General features: G+C 40.8%; 1 protein-coding gene across 8 annotated transcripts in view; it reads left to right on the top strand.

The window, feature by feature from the left end:
- Astn2 (astrotactin 2) overlaps positions 1-20,740 on the top strand; it is an 854,736-nt gene that overhangs the window by 795,949 nt on the left and 38,047 nt on the right. For all 8 annotated transcript variants that reach the window (XM_090330513.1, XM_090330512.1, XM_090330508.1 and 5 more), the window contains one exon: positions 8,963-9,104. In XM_090330513.1, the coding sequence (XP_090186639.1) occupies positions 8,963-9,104 (142 nt within the window). The remainder of the gene's footprint in view (positions 1-8,962; positions 9,105-20,740) is intronic.

The following is a 20,740-nucleotide window of genomic DNA, read 5'->3' as shown; positions in this document are numbered from 1 at the left end:
CAACAAGCTTCATTTTTGCATCTTCACACATATACAAAAATTATTTTGACTATATTTATCCTTGTATGCCTTCTTCTTAGCCCTTCCCTTCACTTCTCATGAGTACCCCCACCCCTGACACTGTTTCAGTATTTACTTTTGTTTAAAGTTCATTGTTTCAGTGGATTAGCCATGATAGTTCATACCTGCATATACTCTATGTTAGTCAAATGCATTTCCCCATTAGTGACATGACATAATTTCATTATTCTTTTTTTAAATTTTTTGTTTTTGTTGGTTGTGGGACTTGAACTCAAGGCCTAGTTATTGTCCCTGAGCCTCTTTGTGCTCAAGGCTAGCACTCTACCACTTGACCCAAGTGCTGCTTCCAGGTTTTGAGTGGTTAATTGGTGCCTCAGTTCTCAGCCTCCTGAGTCACATTTGTTGTTTGTGTTCTTGATGATGGTCATTCTGGAGTACAATTAGGTCTCAGTATCATTTGTATTTAAGTTTCCCTTATAGCCAAAGATGTTGAACATTTCTTTCTGTATTTATTGACCATTTGCACTTTTTTGTTGTTGTTGTTAGTTGTGGGGCTTGAACTCTGGACCTAGGCGCTGTCCCTGAGCTCTTCAGCTCAAGATTACCACCTTACCCCTTGAGCCACAAGGCCACGTCTGTTTTCTGGTGATTAATTGGAGATAAGAGTCTTAAGTGACTGGGCTGGCTTTGAATCTCAAATCTTGGCCTCCTGAGTAGCTAGGATTACAAGCTTGAGCCACTGTTCCTGGCCCATTTGCACCTCTTTTGAGATAATCTGTCAGCTTGTCTATTTATTAACTGACTATGTGATTCTTTGGGTTTTTAGCTTTTGAAGGCCCCTGTCTACTGTAGTGAATAATCCCTTGTCAAATGTATAACTGGAAATGATTCTCTTCCATTCTGTGACTATTTCCTTTGCTGAGCTTTTAATTTTAATGCTATCCCACATGTCAATTCTTATTCTTATTTATGGAGCTCTTAGGATCAGCATGTGAAGATGTTACAGTGGTTTCCCTACACTGATTTCAAAGTTTCAAGTCCATTAAGTTTTTTTTTTAATCTTTAAATTGATATTCATGTAGGGTAAGGGATAGGGTCTAGTTTCAAGATTCTGCCTATGGGTATTTTTATTCTCCTAATATCATTTGTGCATGAGGCTATCTTTTCTCCAACATATATTTTGGGATTCTTTGTAAAAATAAAAAATCAGCTGGCTGTAGATGTGTGGTTTTATGCCTTTTCATCTGTTCCATTGGACTTCATGTCTGATTTTGTGTACCATGCTGTTTGGGTTACTATGGCTGTGTGGCATAAATAAAAGTTTGTAGTGATTCCTGCAATAGAGGAATCACTCCATTGCTCTGGGTATTCTGGGCTTTTTGGTGTTGTAATAGGAATTTTGTGATTACCTTTTCTATCTCTGCGAAGAATAATATTGGGATTTTGGTGAGTGTTCTGTGAAATACGTAGCTTGCTTTGAGCAGGATGGCCACTTGTGATAATTAATTTTGCCAATCCATGAGTCTGAGAGATCTTTCCATCTTCCATTGTGTTCTTCAATTTATTTCTTCAAGGTTTTGTAGTTTTCATTGTAGTGATTGTTTACTTTCTTGGTAAGTTTATCCCCGGATATTTTTAAGGCTATTGTGAAAGTAATTTTTCTCAAAGTTTCCTCTTCAGCCAATTTATTACTGAGTTTTGTATATTACTTTTGTAGTCTGTTATACTACTGACAGTGTTTATCAAACTTATTGGTTTCAGGATGGAATCTTTGAGTCCTTTAGGTATAGGATCATACAATTTGTAAATAACAATAATGTGATTTCTTTATTCCCTACTTGAATCACTTTCATTTCTTTCTTTTACCTTACTGCTCTTTGGATAGGAATTCCACTGCCTTAGTGAATAAGAATGGCGACATTGAACACCTTTGACTTATACCTGGTTTTGGAGAATAGATTTAGGGTTTTTTCCCTCATTTAGTATGATGTTGGCTATACACTTGCAATATTTTGCTTTTCTATGTTGAAGTATGTTTTCCATTGTTAGTTTCTACAGAGCTGGCATCATAAAATACTTTTATTTCTATATCAATTGAGATGACCATATGATCCTTATCCTTGATTCTGTTTGTGTATTATATTACATTTATTGATTTACATGTGTTGAGAAAACCTTGCATACCTGGAATGAAATCAGCTTTATCATGGTGTGTGATTTTTGTTGACCTGCTGTTGAATTGGGTTAGCAAGTATTTTATTGAGAGTTTTTGTATCTGTGCGTGTGAAAGAGAATAGTCTGTAATTTCTTTCTTTTGTGGTTTTAGAAAAACAAAAACTAACCACATCTAAAACCAGCAGTTGGAAAGAAGTAATAATAATAAGGCATAAACCAATGAAGTAGAGATAATATATTTATATATAAATAAACATATACAGAGATTATATATAATATTTATATAAAGATTCCATGTAACAAAAAGTTGCTTTCCAAAAAGATAAAATACAGAACTCCTTAGTGAATTTGACTAAAAGGAGAAGCAAAACAATAAAATTAGAGATGAAAAATGAGGATATCACAAATACAAGTGAAATCTAGAATATCATGAGGAGTGTGTGTGTGTGTGTGTGTGTGTGTGCATGCACTTGTGCTGCACGCCAGTCCTGAGACTTGAACTCAGGACCTGGGCACTGTCCCTGACCTTTTTTTCAAGGCTAACACTCTACCACTTGAGCCACAGAGCCATTTCTGGCTTTTTCGGTTTATGTGACACTGAGGAATTAAACCCAAGGCTTCATACATTCTAGGCATGCATTCTACCACTAAGCCACATTCCCAGCCCTATAAGTAGTGTTTAAAAAAAATGAAAGAAAATATGAATCATTTACTATATGGGAAATAAATCAAAGAAGAATTTGTCAGGAGCCAGAAGTTTGGCCTAGTTGTAGAGTGCTTGCCTAGCATGCACAAAGACCCGGGTTGGTTCAATTCCTTGGTACCAGATACATAGAAAAAAGCTGGAAGTGGTGTTGTGGCTAAAGTGGTAGAGCTCTAGCCTTGAGAAAAGTCCAAGGACAGTGCTCAGGCCCTGAGCTCAGGCCCCACGACTGGAAAAAAAAAAAAGAGTTCATCTGGGTACAGAAGAAATGAATTCAAGCCATACCCTTATTGATGTGTATCCTTACCATTGGAATTCCATACATTTCATTTTTTTTCTAACCACTTTGTGGATATATTATATGTTGGAGACCGACTGAACTCCTTCTGATTCTCCTGGGCTTTGTATCTTTCTCAGGAATTCAGCAGCAGGCAGAAGACAGCAAGGTGGAAACATTCACTTTACACAATGCCTGGTACATAGTAAATGCCCCATAAACGCACGTTATATTCATGTCCACTGAACTAGCCAGAATATAGGTGGCCTTTAGGAAAGTTCTAGATGTATGGCACAGGCTGTCTGATATGAATGATCCAATATCTTACACAAATTGAGATACCAACATTTTATCCTACATCTACTTCTTATGATGTGTGTGGTGATAGACATACCATTTCCTTTGGTTTTTATCACTGTGAATGGAGAAATGGGTGCTTATAAAAACTCACTAGCCAGGTGTGGTGCCTCACACCTGTAATCATAGCTACTCAGGAGGCTGAGATCTGAGGATTGCAGTTCAAAGCTAGCCTGGGCAATATAAAGCCCAGAGACTCTTATCTCCAATTAATCACTAGAAAACGGGATGTGGGGCTGTGGCTCAAGAGATAGGGCAGCAGCCTTGAGCTGAAGGCAGCACCCAGGCCAGAGTTCAAGCCCATGACCCCCCCCCCCAATAAAAGTAAAATAAAATAAAAACTCCCTAAGCTTCCATATCTCCACTCTATTGTGATGAGGCAGATGAGAGCAGCAAACATACTAATGAAAATTAATACATGTTGTAGACTCTAACTGATGGATTTGTGCATGATATTTAAGGCTTGAGTTGCACCATTGTCATTTCGCAGATAGAAAAATAAATGTGCAACATTAAGGAACTTGTCCCAAACAAGCAATAAGAGGGAGTATATCAGGATTCCGTCATAGGCAGCATAAATTCAGAGCCCAAGCTTTTAACCATTGCCCTCTACTGCTCCTTATTGAATTATACTGCTGCCACATACAGATCATGGTGAATTATGGAGCCATACTATATCTAGATGAATTGTGGTGATTTGCATTAGCGCATAGAGAAGCCCCAGCTCTTTCTTGGGAGCCCCTCCATTGGTAAGCAAGGACACTGAAGTGCTACTTCATTCACCTGCCTCTATTTACATTGCATTTAAACATTCTGAAGCATAGCAGCCAAGTAAAGCAAACTTAAGATTTACTTTATGAGGTTATTTTTGTATTTAACAGCCCTTCCTGTTGTCAGATTACAAGCCATAGAAAGTCAGGGGCCATTTCTTTTATTGTCTCATTCCTCAAGTCCTTGGAGCTATGGGAGTGGCGTGAATTCAACTGTAACTTGAATGGCACTGGGAGAATTCACTTCCTACCACTTTCATTTGGAGATGTTCTCTTGGAGGTAATTTCGTACCAAAGAAAGGGGATGGTTGAGGTTAGAAGAATAGAAGTTCAAATCTCAACACTTTCTCTCCCTAAACTTTATTGGGGGATGGCAGCACATAATTATTTAGGTTGTCATGAGGATTAGATAGCCTAAAGGAAAATATGTACTGTCAATTCTCTTTACTATTTTTTCATCATTCTAACAATGCACATCATTCTAACTAAAAATGGGCACTAAATATACTTACAATGCCCTTGCTTGCTAAGTGTAGTTATACCCTTGGTTATCTTCACTTCATCGAAACCTGTAATTCTTAGAACTGTTCCCTTACAGGCTTATAGAGTTTTATCCATGGTGTAAATTATTCTGAAATTCAGGAAAGTAACTGGGAAGCCAGGCTCATTTGAAAATAAATGTCAGCCATCTTTTGGCTTCAAGACAGTTTATTAATACTGGCCACAAGCATACCAAATTCCCTCACAAAGAGCCAACTCTTTCAATAGCTATCTGGAAATAAATTGAAAGGCAGACAGACATAGAACCAAACTCAAAGAAAACAAATATAAGCAGCCAGTCTTGGAATCCTGAGAAACCAAGTGAAACAAGACCCTCACCCCTTTCAGAGAACAATTCCATGTTTTCTCTTTCTTATTTTATTTTCTTTTTAATTTTTCGCTCCATAGTTCATCTGTTTTGATTTCAATTGAAATGGAGATTTAATTGGTTTATGATTACACCATGCAAGAGGTTAATGGGAAAGATTAGGTGTCAAAAGTTGTGAGGAATACGAGCTTCAGTTACTTCCTTTTTTAGTAAAACATCTAGTTCTAGACATCTTGGTTTCTTCCTAGAGACTTGGTTTTTTTGTTGTTTTTTGTTTTTTTTTCTAGACTCCAACAGCCACGAGCCACTGGCCCACAGTAGGAGCGCTAAGACTTTGAGGGATTTTAACCAATGATGCAAATGGTGGTGAATTGCAGGTCTGTTCTCCTGACAGTGGCTAGAATTTCATGACATTAATGTGCATCCAGGAGAACTACATGACAAGTCTGTGAACTGTAACTTCTCTTTGAAAAAAAAAAGAAAGAAAGAAGAAACCTATTACCTATCAGGTCTACTGTTTAAGATTACAAAGCAAATACATTATCGACTAGTTGTTTGGCAGAATCTCAGGACCACCCAGGCAATCAGTCAACAGTAATTCAAAGATTCACTTGTTAGATGAAGAAGGAAAGACTTTTGTTTTTCCTTTCAGCAGTGAGCCTTTAAACATGAAACTATTCTTTGAAGGGAACCAATAGGACGCTCTGAGTATTTTGTATCATGATAGTTCCCTGGTAAAGAAGTATCTTGTGGCTTTTGAGATTCCCACTTACTTTCTTTTTTCTTTCTTTCTCTTTGTGCTGTATGTGTATATGTATGCATATGTGTACACATTTGTGTGTATATGTGTGTGTGTATGTGTATGTATTTGAGTGATGGTGGTGAAGCTTGAACTCAAGTCCTAGACACTGTCCCCGCCCTCCCCCAAAGTGTCTTTGCTCAAGGCTACCACTCTGCTCTACTACCTGAGCCATACAACTCTCACATTTTCCTTTTGTAATTAATTGAAGGATCTCACAGGCTTTCCTGCCTGGGCTGGCTTTGAACTACTATCCTTTCATCTTAGCCTCTTGAGAGCTAGGATTACAGGTGTAAGCCATTCTTGATTCCATTTTTTTTTCTAAATACTTGGTCATCATTGCTATTCCTGGGTAGTTCATTTAACGTTGGTTCATGGCAATTCCCAGGAAAAGAGCAACTTAACAGACATCCTTCACTTGCTTACTACGGGGAATATATACAAGTTTGAGGAGTTCTAATTACGCATGATGAGTGAGAAGGAAGAATGGATAGTGTCTCTTATTACTTAATACTGTGTGGTATACATACTACATATGTAATACCTTACATGAAGATTTGCTCCTAAATCATCCAGTTTTAGCACTGAAAGGAGACAAAGTGGCCATTTAGGCTGACTCATTTGCATTATCTATTTTTAAGTAATTTTTATCGTTTTTTCTCTTGTTACAAAAGCAATATTTGTTTATAGAAATTAATTTTAGAAGTAGAGGTAAGTAGAAATAAGGCAGAAAAAATTATGCCACTTCCCAAACAGAATGTCTCTTCAGCATTTGAAATATTTCTGCCTTCTGTTTCCAAATTTTGTACGTATATTTATATATGTATATTACTTATGTATATATATGCATGTAATTCCACAATACTACATTATTCTGTAGTAATGTAACAGTTTTACTTTGTTTGTTTATGTGCGTGTGTGTGTGTGTGTGTGTGTGTGTGTGTGTGTGTGTACCAGAATTTAAACCTGGAGTCTCACCCATCTTTGTCGCTCATGGTTGACAGACTACTATTTGAACCAAGCCTCTAGCCCAGCCTTTTGCTGGCTAATTGGAGATAGAATCTTTCGGAGAGTTCTGCCAAACCTGTCTTCAAATTATCATCTTCTATATCTCAGTCTACTGAATATTTAGAATTACAGGAATGAGCTAGCAGCACCTAGGTCTGTAACTTGTGTTTTGTTTTAACTTACCAATATATTATGAATATATTTTCACCTCATATCTGTGCACACATTATCTTTAGTTACTATAGAATAGCCCGTTGTCATTGAGCTATAATTGATAATAGGTATTTTTGTACTGCTGAACATTCAGTTACTTTAAAATCCTTACTAAATATAAATAGTATGACAGTGTTAGTCTTTAATGTTTCATTTTTGCATACATATGCTTTTAAATACGTATACTTTTTTGTGGGTCATGGGGCTTGAACTCTTGGCCTGGGTGCTATCCCTGAGCTCTCCAGCTCAAATCTACTTCCCTGCCCCTTGAGCCACAGCCCCACTTCCCGTTTTCTAGTGACTAATTGGAGATAAGAGTCTCAAGGTCATTAGTGCCTGGGCTGGCTTTGAACCTCAACCCTCAGATCTCAGCCTCCCAAGTAGCTAGGATTACAGGTGTGAGCCACCACGCAGAGCAAGTACATATACTTTTCAAAGAATCCTAATAACAGTTCTAATAACTTTCCTTTGTATAATAGAAAACTAAGTTGCACAGATGGAGAGTCCGCTGATCGAATCCATATAGCAGATACTTATGAGAGCTGAGACTGGAGCTTAGTTATTATTTAGTTAACACCCAAATAAGATACTATCATTCTTCTTTATTTTCTAGTCCTCTTTGTGGAGTTCTCTTTCTAGTAAATGTTAACTCTTTCCTAAAATCCAATGGGACTAAATTAGTGTTTTAGAAAGCAAGGTGTTTGGGGGATTAGAGAGATATTATCCACTGTCGTCTCCTGTTTCCATGACCCTCACTGCTGATCACACGTAGAACTCTTCCTCTTTACTGGGCTAGATCCTTGTCCATCTAACAGAACCATGAAACTGGCAAATGTGTAGAAGAGTTGCCATGAAACATGAAACTTCTTTTATCCTAGGCCAAGACTTTTTTAGTATACGAAGAAATAAAATTCAATTCCAGGAAAGATCTTGCTTAAGGAGTTAGGAGAATAGCAGTGACAAGACAGGACTAGTTACTAGTTTGTCATCCATTTTTATTGTACAATCATTTATTTTAACTTGGCTATAATTGTATAAAGGTTGGTATCAGTATTTCTATTTTGCAGGTGAAAAAATTCTGGCATAAATTTGAAGAAAAAGTCATTAGGGACTGGGAGCTGTCCCTGAGGGGTTTTTTGTTTCAGTTTTGTACATTTTTTTTGTTTTTCCCTCAAGGCTAGAGCTCTACCACTTAGGCCACAGCTCTACTTCTGGTGTTTTGATGATTAATTGGAGATAAAAATCTTAGAGACTTTCCTCCTCAAGCTGGTTATCATTTTTATATCTTGGGATTTAAAAAAACTACAATTTATTTTTATTGTAAAGGTGATGTCAGATAATGAGTACACTTGTCTTTGAACAGTGTCACCCTAATTTTCTCCCAGTTTTTCCCCTCCAGACTCCCTTCCTCACAAGTTGTGTAGTTTATTTTCAACACAGTGTCTAGTAAGTATCACTGTTGTATTTGTTGACCCTTTTCCCACCATTTCTGTACTCACATTTACCCTCCTCAAAATAGATAAACTTACAAGACAAAAGGTACAGACAGCAAAAAAATAACAGAGGGGAAAGGAAGAAAAGACAAAATAACAAAAACCTCTGTTTCCATTTCTTGGAGTTCATCTTGATAAACATCATTTCATATGATCATACACATGTAGCTTTTCTACTGATTCTCCTGATAGTATCCAGACATTTGACGGGTTTGGGAATGAATGTCAGCTCACCAAGACCTGGGCTGGGGAGCTCACTTTTCTTTGTCTCCCTCTAGGAGAATTCCTGAGTTTTGCTGATGACTTACTCTCTGGCCTGGGCACATCTTGCGTTGCAGCTGGTCGAAGCCATGGAGAGGTTCCTGAAGTCAATATCTACTCAGTCATCTTCAAGTGCCTGGAGCCCGATGGTCTCTACAAGTAAGATGATGATGGGTATGCGGGGAGTTTGGAACAGACAGAAAAGGTTTGAATCTTAGGAAGACAGGCAGGAGTACTTCGATGTAGGCCAGCAAAAATGACTTGAGATGCAAAGGTTTAGATGTGTATACTTTAGATGTGATGAAGAGTCATAAAATCCCATAAGTATGGGGCTAGGAACATAGCCTAGTGGTAAAGTACTCGCCTAGCATGCATGAATCCCTGGGTTTGAGTCCTTGGTACCTACATGAAAAAAGCCAGCAGTGGCACTGTGGCTCAAGTGGCAGAGCATTAGCCATGAGAAAAAAAGGGTCTAAGGACAGTACCCAAGCTCTGAGTTTGAACCCCAGGACTGGCAAAAAAAATCCCATAATCTCAATCCAAAAAGGTCCTAAGAGAGCCAGAAATTTGAAGCCATTTCTTCTGTTGATTAAGAATTTGCAGTCTAGAGAGGAAGCATCTTACTTAGAATCAGGGAGTAACATATCAATGGCTGGAATGGGAATCTCTGCCCAACCTACTGTACTTTTCTTGCTTCGGTGCAGATGATATGAATATATCTGGTATCTGTGAACATATACTTATGTCCTTTTTGAGTATGTTAGAGTCATTGCATTTAAACTTCTGAAAATGCAAGAAGAGATTCATTTAGAGGTGAGATTCATTTAGAAGTCTCAGAAAAGGGAATCAAGTTGCATGGTTCTATGTGGAGAGTCATCACAAGCTATCTTTTTTTTTTTGCCAGTCCTGGGCTTGAGCTCAGGGCCTGAGCACTGTCCTTGGACTTTCTCAAGGCTAGAGCTCTACCACTTGAGCCTCAGCATCACTTCCGGCTTTTTTCTGTGTATGTGGTACCGAGGAATCGAACCCGGGTCTTCATGCATGCTAGGCAAGCACTTTAACCACTAGGCCAAACTCCCGGCGCCGGTCACAAGCTATCTTATAGAAGTCTAAAGATCAGATATCCTCAGTTATGAAAGTATATGCTACCTTAGTAACTTAGAAGCTCGGGGCTTTATTTACTAGCTATACAACTATATCATTCACTCCGAGATTCATTCACTCATCTGTCTGTCCTGCATTAGTGTCTTCATCCATCCATCTATGTTTCCACCCAATCAACCAATCATCCTTGATATTCGATGAGATGGTATACAAGCTGTCTGCTTAGTGATGAGCTTCCAGTGAAATTATTCACCGATAAGTATTAGCCATTATTCTTGTTCCTGATACTACCCTTGTGGTAATAATAAATGTCACCTTCCACCCTACCCATTCTCCAAGTGATGTGAAAGGCAGCATCTAAAGGAAAGGATCTAATCCTCTCCAGTGGATGTTATCTGCTAAGTCAGAAGGAGTGCCTCTGTCTTTGAGTAGAATTGTAGGGACTTGGTGTTAGCTAGGCTAAGGTACATCTCCATTATATAGAGAGCCATGAAATAGTTTTGTGGATCCCCAGACAATTAATGTGGAGGACCTGACACACCAGCTGCAACGTTTCAAGAGACTAACACTTTTCCTGGCCTCTCTTCTTGTTCACTACCTGGCACCAACTCTCCTCCCCACTTCATGAAGGGGCAATATCTTTTCCTGTCCATGAACTCATCTTCTCTTCATCCTCTTTATTTATTTATTTTTTTGGAATGGATCTTATTAATGGCCCTGGAACCTACACAGTTCTGACAAGGAGCCAGAGTGCTGTTTGGAACAGTCTCCCATCCCACTGGTGGCAGCCCTCCCGTGATATCTGACCTACTCAGTCTCCAGTTTTAAAACAGTCCCTGTGTCCATTCTTGGGCTTTCTCAGTTTCTGCTTGCTCCTTCTTTACCAAAATTTGTTTTCTTCCCAAACCAAAAAGGCCTCTTATGTGGCAGTGCAAAAGAGCACAAGGCTTTGGGGACAGGTTGGGCTGGGTATGAATCCTGATTCTGCTTTGTGTGAACTAAGTTAATGGCAACTCAGTTCTCTCCATTCTCTGTGACAGTTCCTTCCTCTGGAAACAGAAAAGTTGGTGATCACTCTTTTCTTCCAGGATTGTAAGAAGCTTCAAGAAAAGAGTTTAGCAGAATGCCTTCCCATAGGCCAGTGGAGACTGTTAGTGATCTTCTTCCCGTGGCTATCTCTTTGCTCAGTGCTTTGTTACCAGTGTCTCTCCCAAGGCCAACCCTGCAGGAAGTGATTCTATGTAGCAAGGTGGCATTCTACTCACTTTGAAAAAAAATGGCCTTCAAGGGAGAAAAAGAAAACAGAAAAGGATAGGTGAAAGGGAGAAGTTCAAAAAGAGCTGAGTTTAGTTCAAAAACATAACCAGTCACCAAATTCCACCTGTCCACAGAAGGAGTCAGCTGATTGGAGGTCTGGTTTATGCATCATGAAGGCTCTGTTTACATCTTATTATTATCATTTCTGCCATGGGAACCTTGGGGTAACCATTCCTATCCTCTCTCTGTTCTAAAACTTCAAAATCTTTTAAATGAAGGCTGTTTAGATCCTCCACAGCTTGGGAGTTTTGACTATACATACTTCTGTCTCTTTTTTTCTTACTTCCCTACCAAAGTCTAGCCTTTCCAACTTATCTATTTCTCTTACTTTTGTTTTGTTTGTCCTGACTGTTTCTCTCTGTTTGCAACCCTTCTGGGTAAGTGTTTGCTATGTGGATTCTTGCCTTTCTTTTACGGTCTCCCTATTACTCCTTTGTTTTTCTATTTGTTTTCTCTGTTCTATTTTTTTGTTGAATTTCTCTATCACTCCATGTCTTTCTCTGTGTCTCCCTGTTTCTCTCTCTCTCTCTCTCTCTCTCTCTCTCTCTCTCTCTCTCTCTCTCTCTCTCTCTCTCTCTCTCTCTCTGACTCTCTCCCCCATCACTACTCTTCCTCTTCATCTTACCTAGAAGGAAAAAATGGTTCTCGCAGACTCTCTGTCTGTGTAATTTCATACAGTGCCTCAGGAATCAAGGCTGATTTTCTGTCCTAAGTTCACCCTGCTGTAACAAAACAGAAACATTAGCACCCGTGCCCTATTTAAATTGAATTTCCTTGTTTGTTTCATTTGTTTTGCTTTGAATGAAAACAAACAAGAGCAGCAGAGGGAGAGGGTCTCCAGAAGGTCTAACAGGGAGGCCAGCTACTGTTCCCTTGGGATATTGCTGTCCAAGGATGATCCTGAGTGAAAATCTCTACTCAGAACCAATGTCTGGAGCCAGACTTGGGCATCTGGGGTCCCTGTCTTTGTCTGGCTAAAGGCCTAGAGATCCTTCTTGTAAGTTGTTCTCCAATTTCCTATTGCCCAAGATAATTAGTCTCTGTCTTGTCTTGGCTGCCTGGCCTTTCACTACTCGTGGATGGCTGCCAAAGGGTCACCAGTGAGCATGCCAGGAGCAGCCAGGCCTGATTCCTAGGGATGGGGCACTCATTCCTACACCTCTAGAGGCTTGCCTCAGGCCCACTCTCACCTCTGTCTGCAGTGAATGCCAAGAGCCAGACTACTTCAGCCCGGTGCCAGTGCCAGCCTGCATGATGGAAACATCATGCAGGAGATACTTCTTCGTAGGAGGCTTTTAGAGTTCAGAGAATAGAGGAAAACTCTACAAATAAACAAAAAACAAGGGAAAAAAACAAGACTGGAGAGGGGAGGGCATCACACACACAACACACACACACACGCACGCACACACACACACACAACACACACACACGCACGCGCGCACACACACACACACAACACACACACACACACACACACACACCCTATGACTTTAAGGTCAAATATCAGATGTCAGTTCTCACTGCCCTCTGTACTACTCTATGTCAGTTCCTCCTCCTTCTCTGGCCTTCATGTTCTCTCTGTTAGGAAAGGCTGAACTCACTAGGTTTTAAGACTCACACATGGCAAGAGGATGTAGGCAAGGGGAATGCAAACTAAGCCCATAATTTCCAGTGCTGCTATCACTGCCTGGATAGTAGTAGCAGTCCTATTTTTATTGAGAATTTACTTGAGCCAGGAGCTACACTGCTGTACAATATCATACTTTTACACCTATCTCTAGATTTCTAAATCTTTGTCTTTATTCCTTCCTTCTTCCTTCTTCCCTTCCTTCTTCCCCCTTCCTTCCTTTTTTCTTTCCTTCTTTCCTCCCTCCCTTCCTTCTTCCCTCTCTTTCCATTCTTCCTTCTTCCTCTTCTTCCTTTCCCCCTTCCTTCCTTCCTCCTCCTTTTCCCTTCCTCAGTCCCTTATTCCCTCTCTTCCTGCCTCTCACCTTCCTTCTTCCCTCCCTTCTTCCCTCCCTCCCTCCCTCCCTCTCTCCTTCCTTCCTTCCTTCCTTCCTTCCTTCCTTCCTTCTTTCCTTCCTTCCTTCCATCCTCTCTTAGATATGGAAAAATTGTAGAGAGGAGAAAATGCAAGCCGTGGTCTTCTACACAAGATCTTTGCCTAGATGGGTTGAAAAATACATGGGAAACACTTTATCACTTCTACCAAAAGCTACATGCCTGTTCCTAAGCTCTAAAATTTTGTCCTTGCTCTCTAATTCCCACAGTGCAAGGCTGAAAGTTCAGTCTCTATCTTATTTGAGTATACCTGCTCCTCCCCACAGACACACACTTAAAATACCTTTGATGTCAGCTCTCCTTGGCAGAGTGGTTTCTCATTCTCCAGACTCCCATGTTTCTGTGAAGGAACTGAGGCTACTGGCTCAAAGATAACATTACAAAGTCCTAATGAACCTTGGATGGAGTGTCAGCAGATGCCTCACTATCCACTGGACACCACCCATTCCTGGGTACAGCCTGGGCAGTGCATCACAGAAATAGTCAGGGCCCTATCATGGATGTTATTATTATAAATTACATAAAAATCCCATTATTTCTCATTTTTCCTGACCTACCTCCTTCCTCTGCTTATATCAAGAATCATCACAGAACATCATCAGGACAGTTATCAGGACCCCTCCAGGGCTGACTTTCAGAAGTACTTGTTCAGACAATGTAAGGTTGTATAGGTATTAAGAATCATTGTGCCCTGGCTGGGAGTTTGGCCTAGTGGTAGAGTGCTTGCCTAGCATGCATGAAGACCCGGGTTCGATTCCTCAGTACCACATACATAGAAAAAAGCCAGAAATGGTGCTGAGGCTCAAGTGGTAGAGCTCTAGCCTTGAGAAAGTCCAAGGACAGTGCTCAGGCCCTGAGCTCAAGCCCAGGACTGGCAAAAAAAAAAAAAAAAGAATCATTGTGCCCATTGCCCTAAATCCCTATGGGGCCTTAGGAACCTGACTTTCCCTTTGGAGGTCTCATTGTCCATTTTTTTCTTGTAATTAATAGAAGGGTTACAGTTATATTTGCCAGATAGAAGGTGCATTACTTCACATACCTTGATACCCCTTCTCATGTTTTTGTCCCCATTTCCCTTCCCCTCCCCCTCCCCTTATCTTGTTTTCCCCTCTTCCCTTTCCTATTTCAAATAAACAAATAAATGTATATACAATATACCCAATAACAAGGTAAGATACTGTAACAATATGAGAATAACCAAGGGACAACAATAGAGATGAGAATATACCATAGTACATTAAGAACAACAATCATACATTATATAGTTCTTGTTTCCATATCCTGGAGGTCCATTTCTAGAAAAAGACACTGCAAGCATACTTTCCATAGTTCAGAGGCTATACATATCAACAGATGGAAGAGATAGGTCCCTGGTAGTTGGGAAGGCAAGCAAGGGTCCGTGTCCAGATGAAAGAGTTTCATTCAAATCTCGGGTAGATGCTCTCTTTCTGTTGGTTCCAATGACCCAATCTGTTCAGTGGAGTCCTAATCCGTATGAAGAGAAGAAGCTTGCTTTGCTAAGCAGGCCTCAGTTTTTAGTCTCTGAACCAGTATAAGGTAAGACTGCCACTATGGTCAGTCTAGGACACACCAAGAAAAGAAGCCAAGAGAGATCTAAGAGAGCTGCTATCCTGCTGTTTCCTAGCTTTTGCTTTCCAAGTGTGAAATCTTCTTACTATTTTTCTTTGTAATCCTTCTATCCTCACTCATTCCCCATTCTTTCCCTCCCTCTCTTCTTTCTCTTCAATACTCACCGCTCTCTTGCTTTTCTTCCTTCTTCCCTCCCTTCTTTTCTCTCTCCACACTCCTCCTTCCCTTTTGTCTTCTCTCCCTCCCTTCCTGGTTATCCTCTGCTATGTTTTTGACAGTCCTGGGCCTTGAACTCAGGGCCTGAACACTGGCCTTGGGCTTTCTCAAGGCTAGAGCTCTACCACTTGAGCCACAGCACGGTACCAAGGAATCCAACCCAGGTCTTCGTGCATGCTAGGCAAGCACTCTACCACTAGGCCAAACTCCTGGCCTATCCTCTGCTATTTTTAATCTCTTCTTTCTGTTTTGTCCATTTTCCTTCATTTCCTTCTCTTCTTTTCTTGTTTCTTTCTTATTCATAAATGCTACTTCCAACTCCACATCTGACTTCCTATTTCTGGTTTGTTTTCCTTATTTGTTCATTTTCTTGTTCATTTTGTGTGTGTTCCTCTCTTCTGATTTCTCTCCCTGTGCTTTCCTCTCTTACCATTGTTTGTTGTCTGTCTTATGCCATCCTAGAATCTCTTATTTCCCATCCTCTTGTTTTTTCCCCCTTTCATTCTACCCCCTGCTACATCCCATTTCAGTTTAGATGTCTAGGTTTTTGCCTATTGTTAGGCTTTGCTGAATAGGCAGCTGAGTGAGGTCAAAGGCTCCAAGAAACAGCAAGTCCCAGGTACTTATGATGTCCCTAAACTGGAGTGGGATGTGAACCTGGCTTGGCTATAGTGCCCAGGCCTACGAGTCATAGAGTAAGGGTGAGGGGTGCAGTCTAGTGATTCAGCTCCATATAATATCAGATCATACTGACCACTGCAGAAGAAACAGTTGAGGCCCTAGAGAGGGGAAGAGCTATCCTCAAGCCAGAAGCAAATACAGCCATGAAAACCAAGCCAAGAGAGACTCATAGAGGAAAAATAATGCTGTTTTTCAGCCGACAGACAGTGAGGCTCCTCAAACCTGCTGGGGACTCTCAGGCAGTCTATTTCTTTCCTCAGACTGCATCAGGATTTCATCCAGGAATGGGACATCAGCCAGGGATTGAGGACAGGGCAGAGACTACTCATGTAACCTCATGGCAGGGGTGGGGAAGAATTGAGGCTGTGCTGCAGAGCAAGACCTTGAATGCCACGCAGAAGAGTTGGAGGTTTTCCTGCAGGTAATAGGGAGCCAGAAAAGACACTGAGGAGGCTCAAGATGTATTTTAATCTGTGCTTTGTGGTAACAATTCTAACTATAGTATAAACAACAGGCTGGGTTGGGTTGAGTATTGGGGAAGCCACTGGTCACAGATCAAGAATAGATCAAAAGGGAAGGTAGAAACCCCTTAACTGGAGATTCCACAAGTCTGTTCTAAGTGAGGAATGGGCCAGGTTAAAGTGGACACAACATACGTCACATTCAGTTATGTCACTATCTGGGTAGCAGCTTCTCTCTCTCTCTCTCTCTCTCTCTCTCTCTCTCTCTCTCTCTCTCTCTCTCTCTCTCTCTCTCTCTCTCTCTCTTTGTAGCTAACTGCATTTCAGAGTGCTGGAGAAAAAGTTCATATCTGTTGGCCACCTACAAAGTGCCTCACCCTAAGGTAGGCACTTGAGATGCAGAACTGCCTGCGCTAGTTTCTGCACTCTTGAAGTTCACGGTCAGTGCAGTGAGACAGAGAAGGAACCAAGTAATGGCATCATGCCTTTCTCCATATTCTTTGGGGGAAATCCCAGGTGCTGTGAGAGTACCACAGCAGAGACAGCACCCCAGCCAGGGGGGCCAGGGGGGCTCTGCTGCCAAGTCTTTCCGAGGAAGTGAAAGGAAGGACTGTCATGGGCTGAACTAGGTCTCTTCCAAATTTATCTATACCAAATCCTCAGAACATGACTGCATTTGGAAATAGGCTTAGCAGATATAATTATTCTACAGATCAAGATGATATCATACTGGATTAGATTAGTCCCTAAATCCAATGACTGATGTCATTCCAAGCAGAGAAGAAACCAGGAACACGCAGAGAGAAGACATGGAGGGTGGAGGTGGTAATTTCAATCATGCTGTTACAACCCTGGTGCAATCCAGAGGTGGAAAAGACAAGGAAAGATTGTTCCTGAGAGCTGTCAGAGAGAGCATGGTCCTGTTAGCACCTTGATATCCAGAACTGTGAAGTCATGTATTTCTTTTGTTCAAAGCCACCAATTTTTTTTTATACTGGTTACCAGAAGTAACTATTAGGAAGCTCAACAGGGTTTCTATTAGAGGCCAAATTGCAGACCAGCTGGCTAGCAAGAGATCCTATATAACAGAGAGTATAGCTAAGGTAGGGAGAGCCAGGGAAATTATAAAGGTAGGGCTACAGATAGCAAAGGACCTAGAATTAGAATTAGAATTGCTGTGGAGGCCAGGAACTGGTGGTTCACACCTGTAATCATAGCTACTCAGGAAGACTGAGATCTGAGCATCTTGGTTCAAAGCCAACCTGGGCATGAAGTCTGTGAGATTCTTATCTCAATTAACCAGCAAAAACAGCTAGAAGTAAAGCAGACACTCAATTGATAGAGTGGGATAGCCCTTATTCCCTGAGTTCAAGCCCCAATTTGGATTCCACCCCCTCTCTCTCTTCGTCTATCTCTCTGTCTCTGTCTCTCTCTGTCTCTGTCTCTCTCTCTCTCTCTCTCTCTCTCTCTCTCTCTCTCTCTCTCTCTCTCTCTCTCTCTCTCTCTCTCTCTCTCTGTCTGTCTCTCTCTCTTTCTCTCCTTCTCTTCCCCCCCCAAGGTATTGTGAAAAGGCTTTGAGAGAGAATGATATGAATAGGCTTCATGATTCCAGAAGGGTGATGATTTGTAATGGAAAGAGGGAGCAGATCACCAAAGACCCTAGAAATGTCACTCCTATGGAATATATGAAAATATGGACTGTTTGTTCATATCTTGAATATTCTTATCTTTAAGTAGTTGTACAAAAGGAGTTCGCATTTAACAAAGTAACTCATGAACACAGTGCATCTTGATCAATGTCAGCCCTTCCAACATTTTTACCTGACCCTCCAAATCTACCCCTTTCCTTACTTTTCTTCATTTTTTAGGGTATATATTGAATTTTTTTGCCACTTAACAAAGTAGTTACCTTTTTTTTTTTTTTTGGTCAGTCATGGGGCTTGAACTCTGGGTTTGGGCGCTGTCCCTGAGCTCTTCAGCTCAAGATTAGCACCCTGTCACTTGAGCCAGAGTGCCACTTAACAGTTTTCTGGTGGTTAATTGGAGATAAGAGTCTCACGGACTCTTGTGCCCTAGGTGGCTTTGAACAGAGATCTTCAGATCTCAGCCTAGAGGGCTGAGGTGTATTCATTGTGACCCTCCAAAACAGGACAGTGGTACAACCATACAAAAGAAGGCAATTTCAGCTTGACATTATGAAACAGTCTGTCACACGTGCTCAGTTGGCATGCAATCTCAGGGGACAGTGAGATTCCCCCTGCTGGGTTGGCAGAGAGTCAATGGAAAGAAGAACTCAGCTGGACTTTCAAAGGAGAAACTGAACAGTGACGTGGGTTGGTCAGTGTGGCTCTGAAACAGGGAACTGTGTGGGCTGTAGTGAACTAAAAATGGAGGTGAGAATGCTTAGACTCTACTACTCTACTGTGGTGTGAAAAGGCTGACCTCATACTGGCAAGTCTAAAGGCGGAATTCTAGGTATTGAGTATACGTCACCCAATTTTAAATTGATGAAATTCAAGCCAACCATAACCATTAACTGGTAAGTCTTTATTAACCCTAGGTCTGTTCTCTCAGTTTACAGATAATGAAGCTTGAGAGACCCCTATAAGCTTTCTAGCCAAGCACAGCCAAGATGCCCAATCCACAGTTCTTCCCCGGAAACTGTGACTGTCACTTTCTATTATGGCATCACTTTTTAGGGATAATTTTCAGAGTTAGCTCCACCTCAGGGTAAGTTTGTTCAATGGAGTCGTAAGCTCCACCTAGGCTCTGAACTCTTTTGTTGATGCTGTTGTTGCTTTGTTTTGTTTTGCCCTAGGAGCCAAGGTAAAGAGCTGTGTCTTTCTTCACCTTAGTTTCCTCCTCATTGCAGTGAGAGGCTCTGTGGAGAAGTCCCTTCCTGCTCCACCCCTTAGAGGGCTTTAGAAATGAGACCATGCTCCTTGATTCTTTCCCCACCCTGCTCTCATGACATTGGCTGTGGGTTTCACGCTGCACACGGAAGGCTTCCTTTCCCAGTCTCTCACCTCCATCTGTGGAGGAGGCTTTTGCTGTAAGCAAACTTGAGGTCATCACTGAGAAGGTGTTAGCGGACTGCAGCGGATCACCATTAATGATGTGTAGAGAGCCAGAGGCAAGACAGAATCCAGACTTCTGGCATTGTTCTTTATTTTCTATTCTCCTTCCCCCCGCCATCAGGAGAGACCCCTCCATTTACCAGCAGCTCCAATGTGCTTTCTTATTTGAATCACAGAACTGTAGTTACTGAGGCCACAAACATCACTGATCCAGTGTTTTTATTTATAGAGAAAACTATGTTGTTAGTAAGAGAGCTGGGCTGGACCAGGGCTCCTAACTCCATAAAGTTGTCTACCTGCTGTTCTCTTGTTTTAGATCTAAGCATCTTTGTGGCTTGCCATTGTCCTGAGTATCCCAGAGGCTAAGACCATGGGGTCATGTTATCCTTCTAGGTGCATATGGTACTTATTTTTCTTAGTTTATAGATTTTATATCTGTAAAGGGGGGTACTGCTAGTTCCTTTGTGAGAGTTTTATTGTGAAACAAAGGTAGAAAAGTCAACATATACAGAGCTCTCAGGCATAGCATGCTCAATATGATGTCAAATATATATCAACTATGATAAGATCTTTCATTAAATAGGGTATGATCACACATACTTGTAATCCCACTTCTAGGGAGACTGAAGAAGGAGGATTGCAATACATAGATAGAATCTTTAATTGGTATTCATCTGATATTACCAAAAATGCTTGTCTAATTGTCCTGCAGTTAATCAAACTTCTCTTCTGTCTGTAAGAAGTTCTTAAGAATCCTTTGGATATAAGATGTGGCCAATTTGGGGCCATATTTTCTAAACAAAACATATAATAAGAAATGGCTGTCTCTTGCTCTTTTTTCCTTTGGTTATTCATTGAGCCCATCCCTAACATAGTTCTTAGGATCACAGAGACCCAAGACTTCAAAAAATAGGAAAAATTTCAGAAACCATGTGCTATGTACCAGTGAATCCTGGCACTTAGTGGGTACTAAATCAGATTAATGCTAGGCAGTACAGCTTTAATGATTACAGTCAGTTTTTCATGTGAACAACTATTGCAAGACTAGCCTAGTAGAAAGTAGTGATATGGTCCCTCTATGCCACTTACTGTCATCACAAACTGTCTCTCAGCCTTGTCTGCTCCATGCTAGCATTGGGCTAAGAGCTTTAAGTCTACTACTTTAGGCAACCTCTGCACTGGGTACAATAAAATCTTGTTTTTTATATAGATAAGTCAATTATTAAAGTCTAAAAATGACTTTCCTAAAGTTACCTCACTGGTAAAAGGCAGAACCATGGTTCTG

Source organism: Megascapheus bottae, chromosome 3 (genome assembly GCF_031878675.1).
Source record: "Megascapheus bottae isolate mThoBot1 chromosome 3, mThoBot2.hap1, whole genome shotgun sequence".
Lineage (NCBI taxonomy): Eukaryota > Metazoa > Chordata > Mammalia > Rodentia > Geomyidae > Megascapheus > Megascapheus bottae.
The sequence above is the reverse complement of the archived record's forward strand: the minus strand, read 5'-3'. Positions and strand labels throughout refer to the sequence as shown.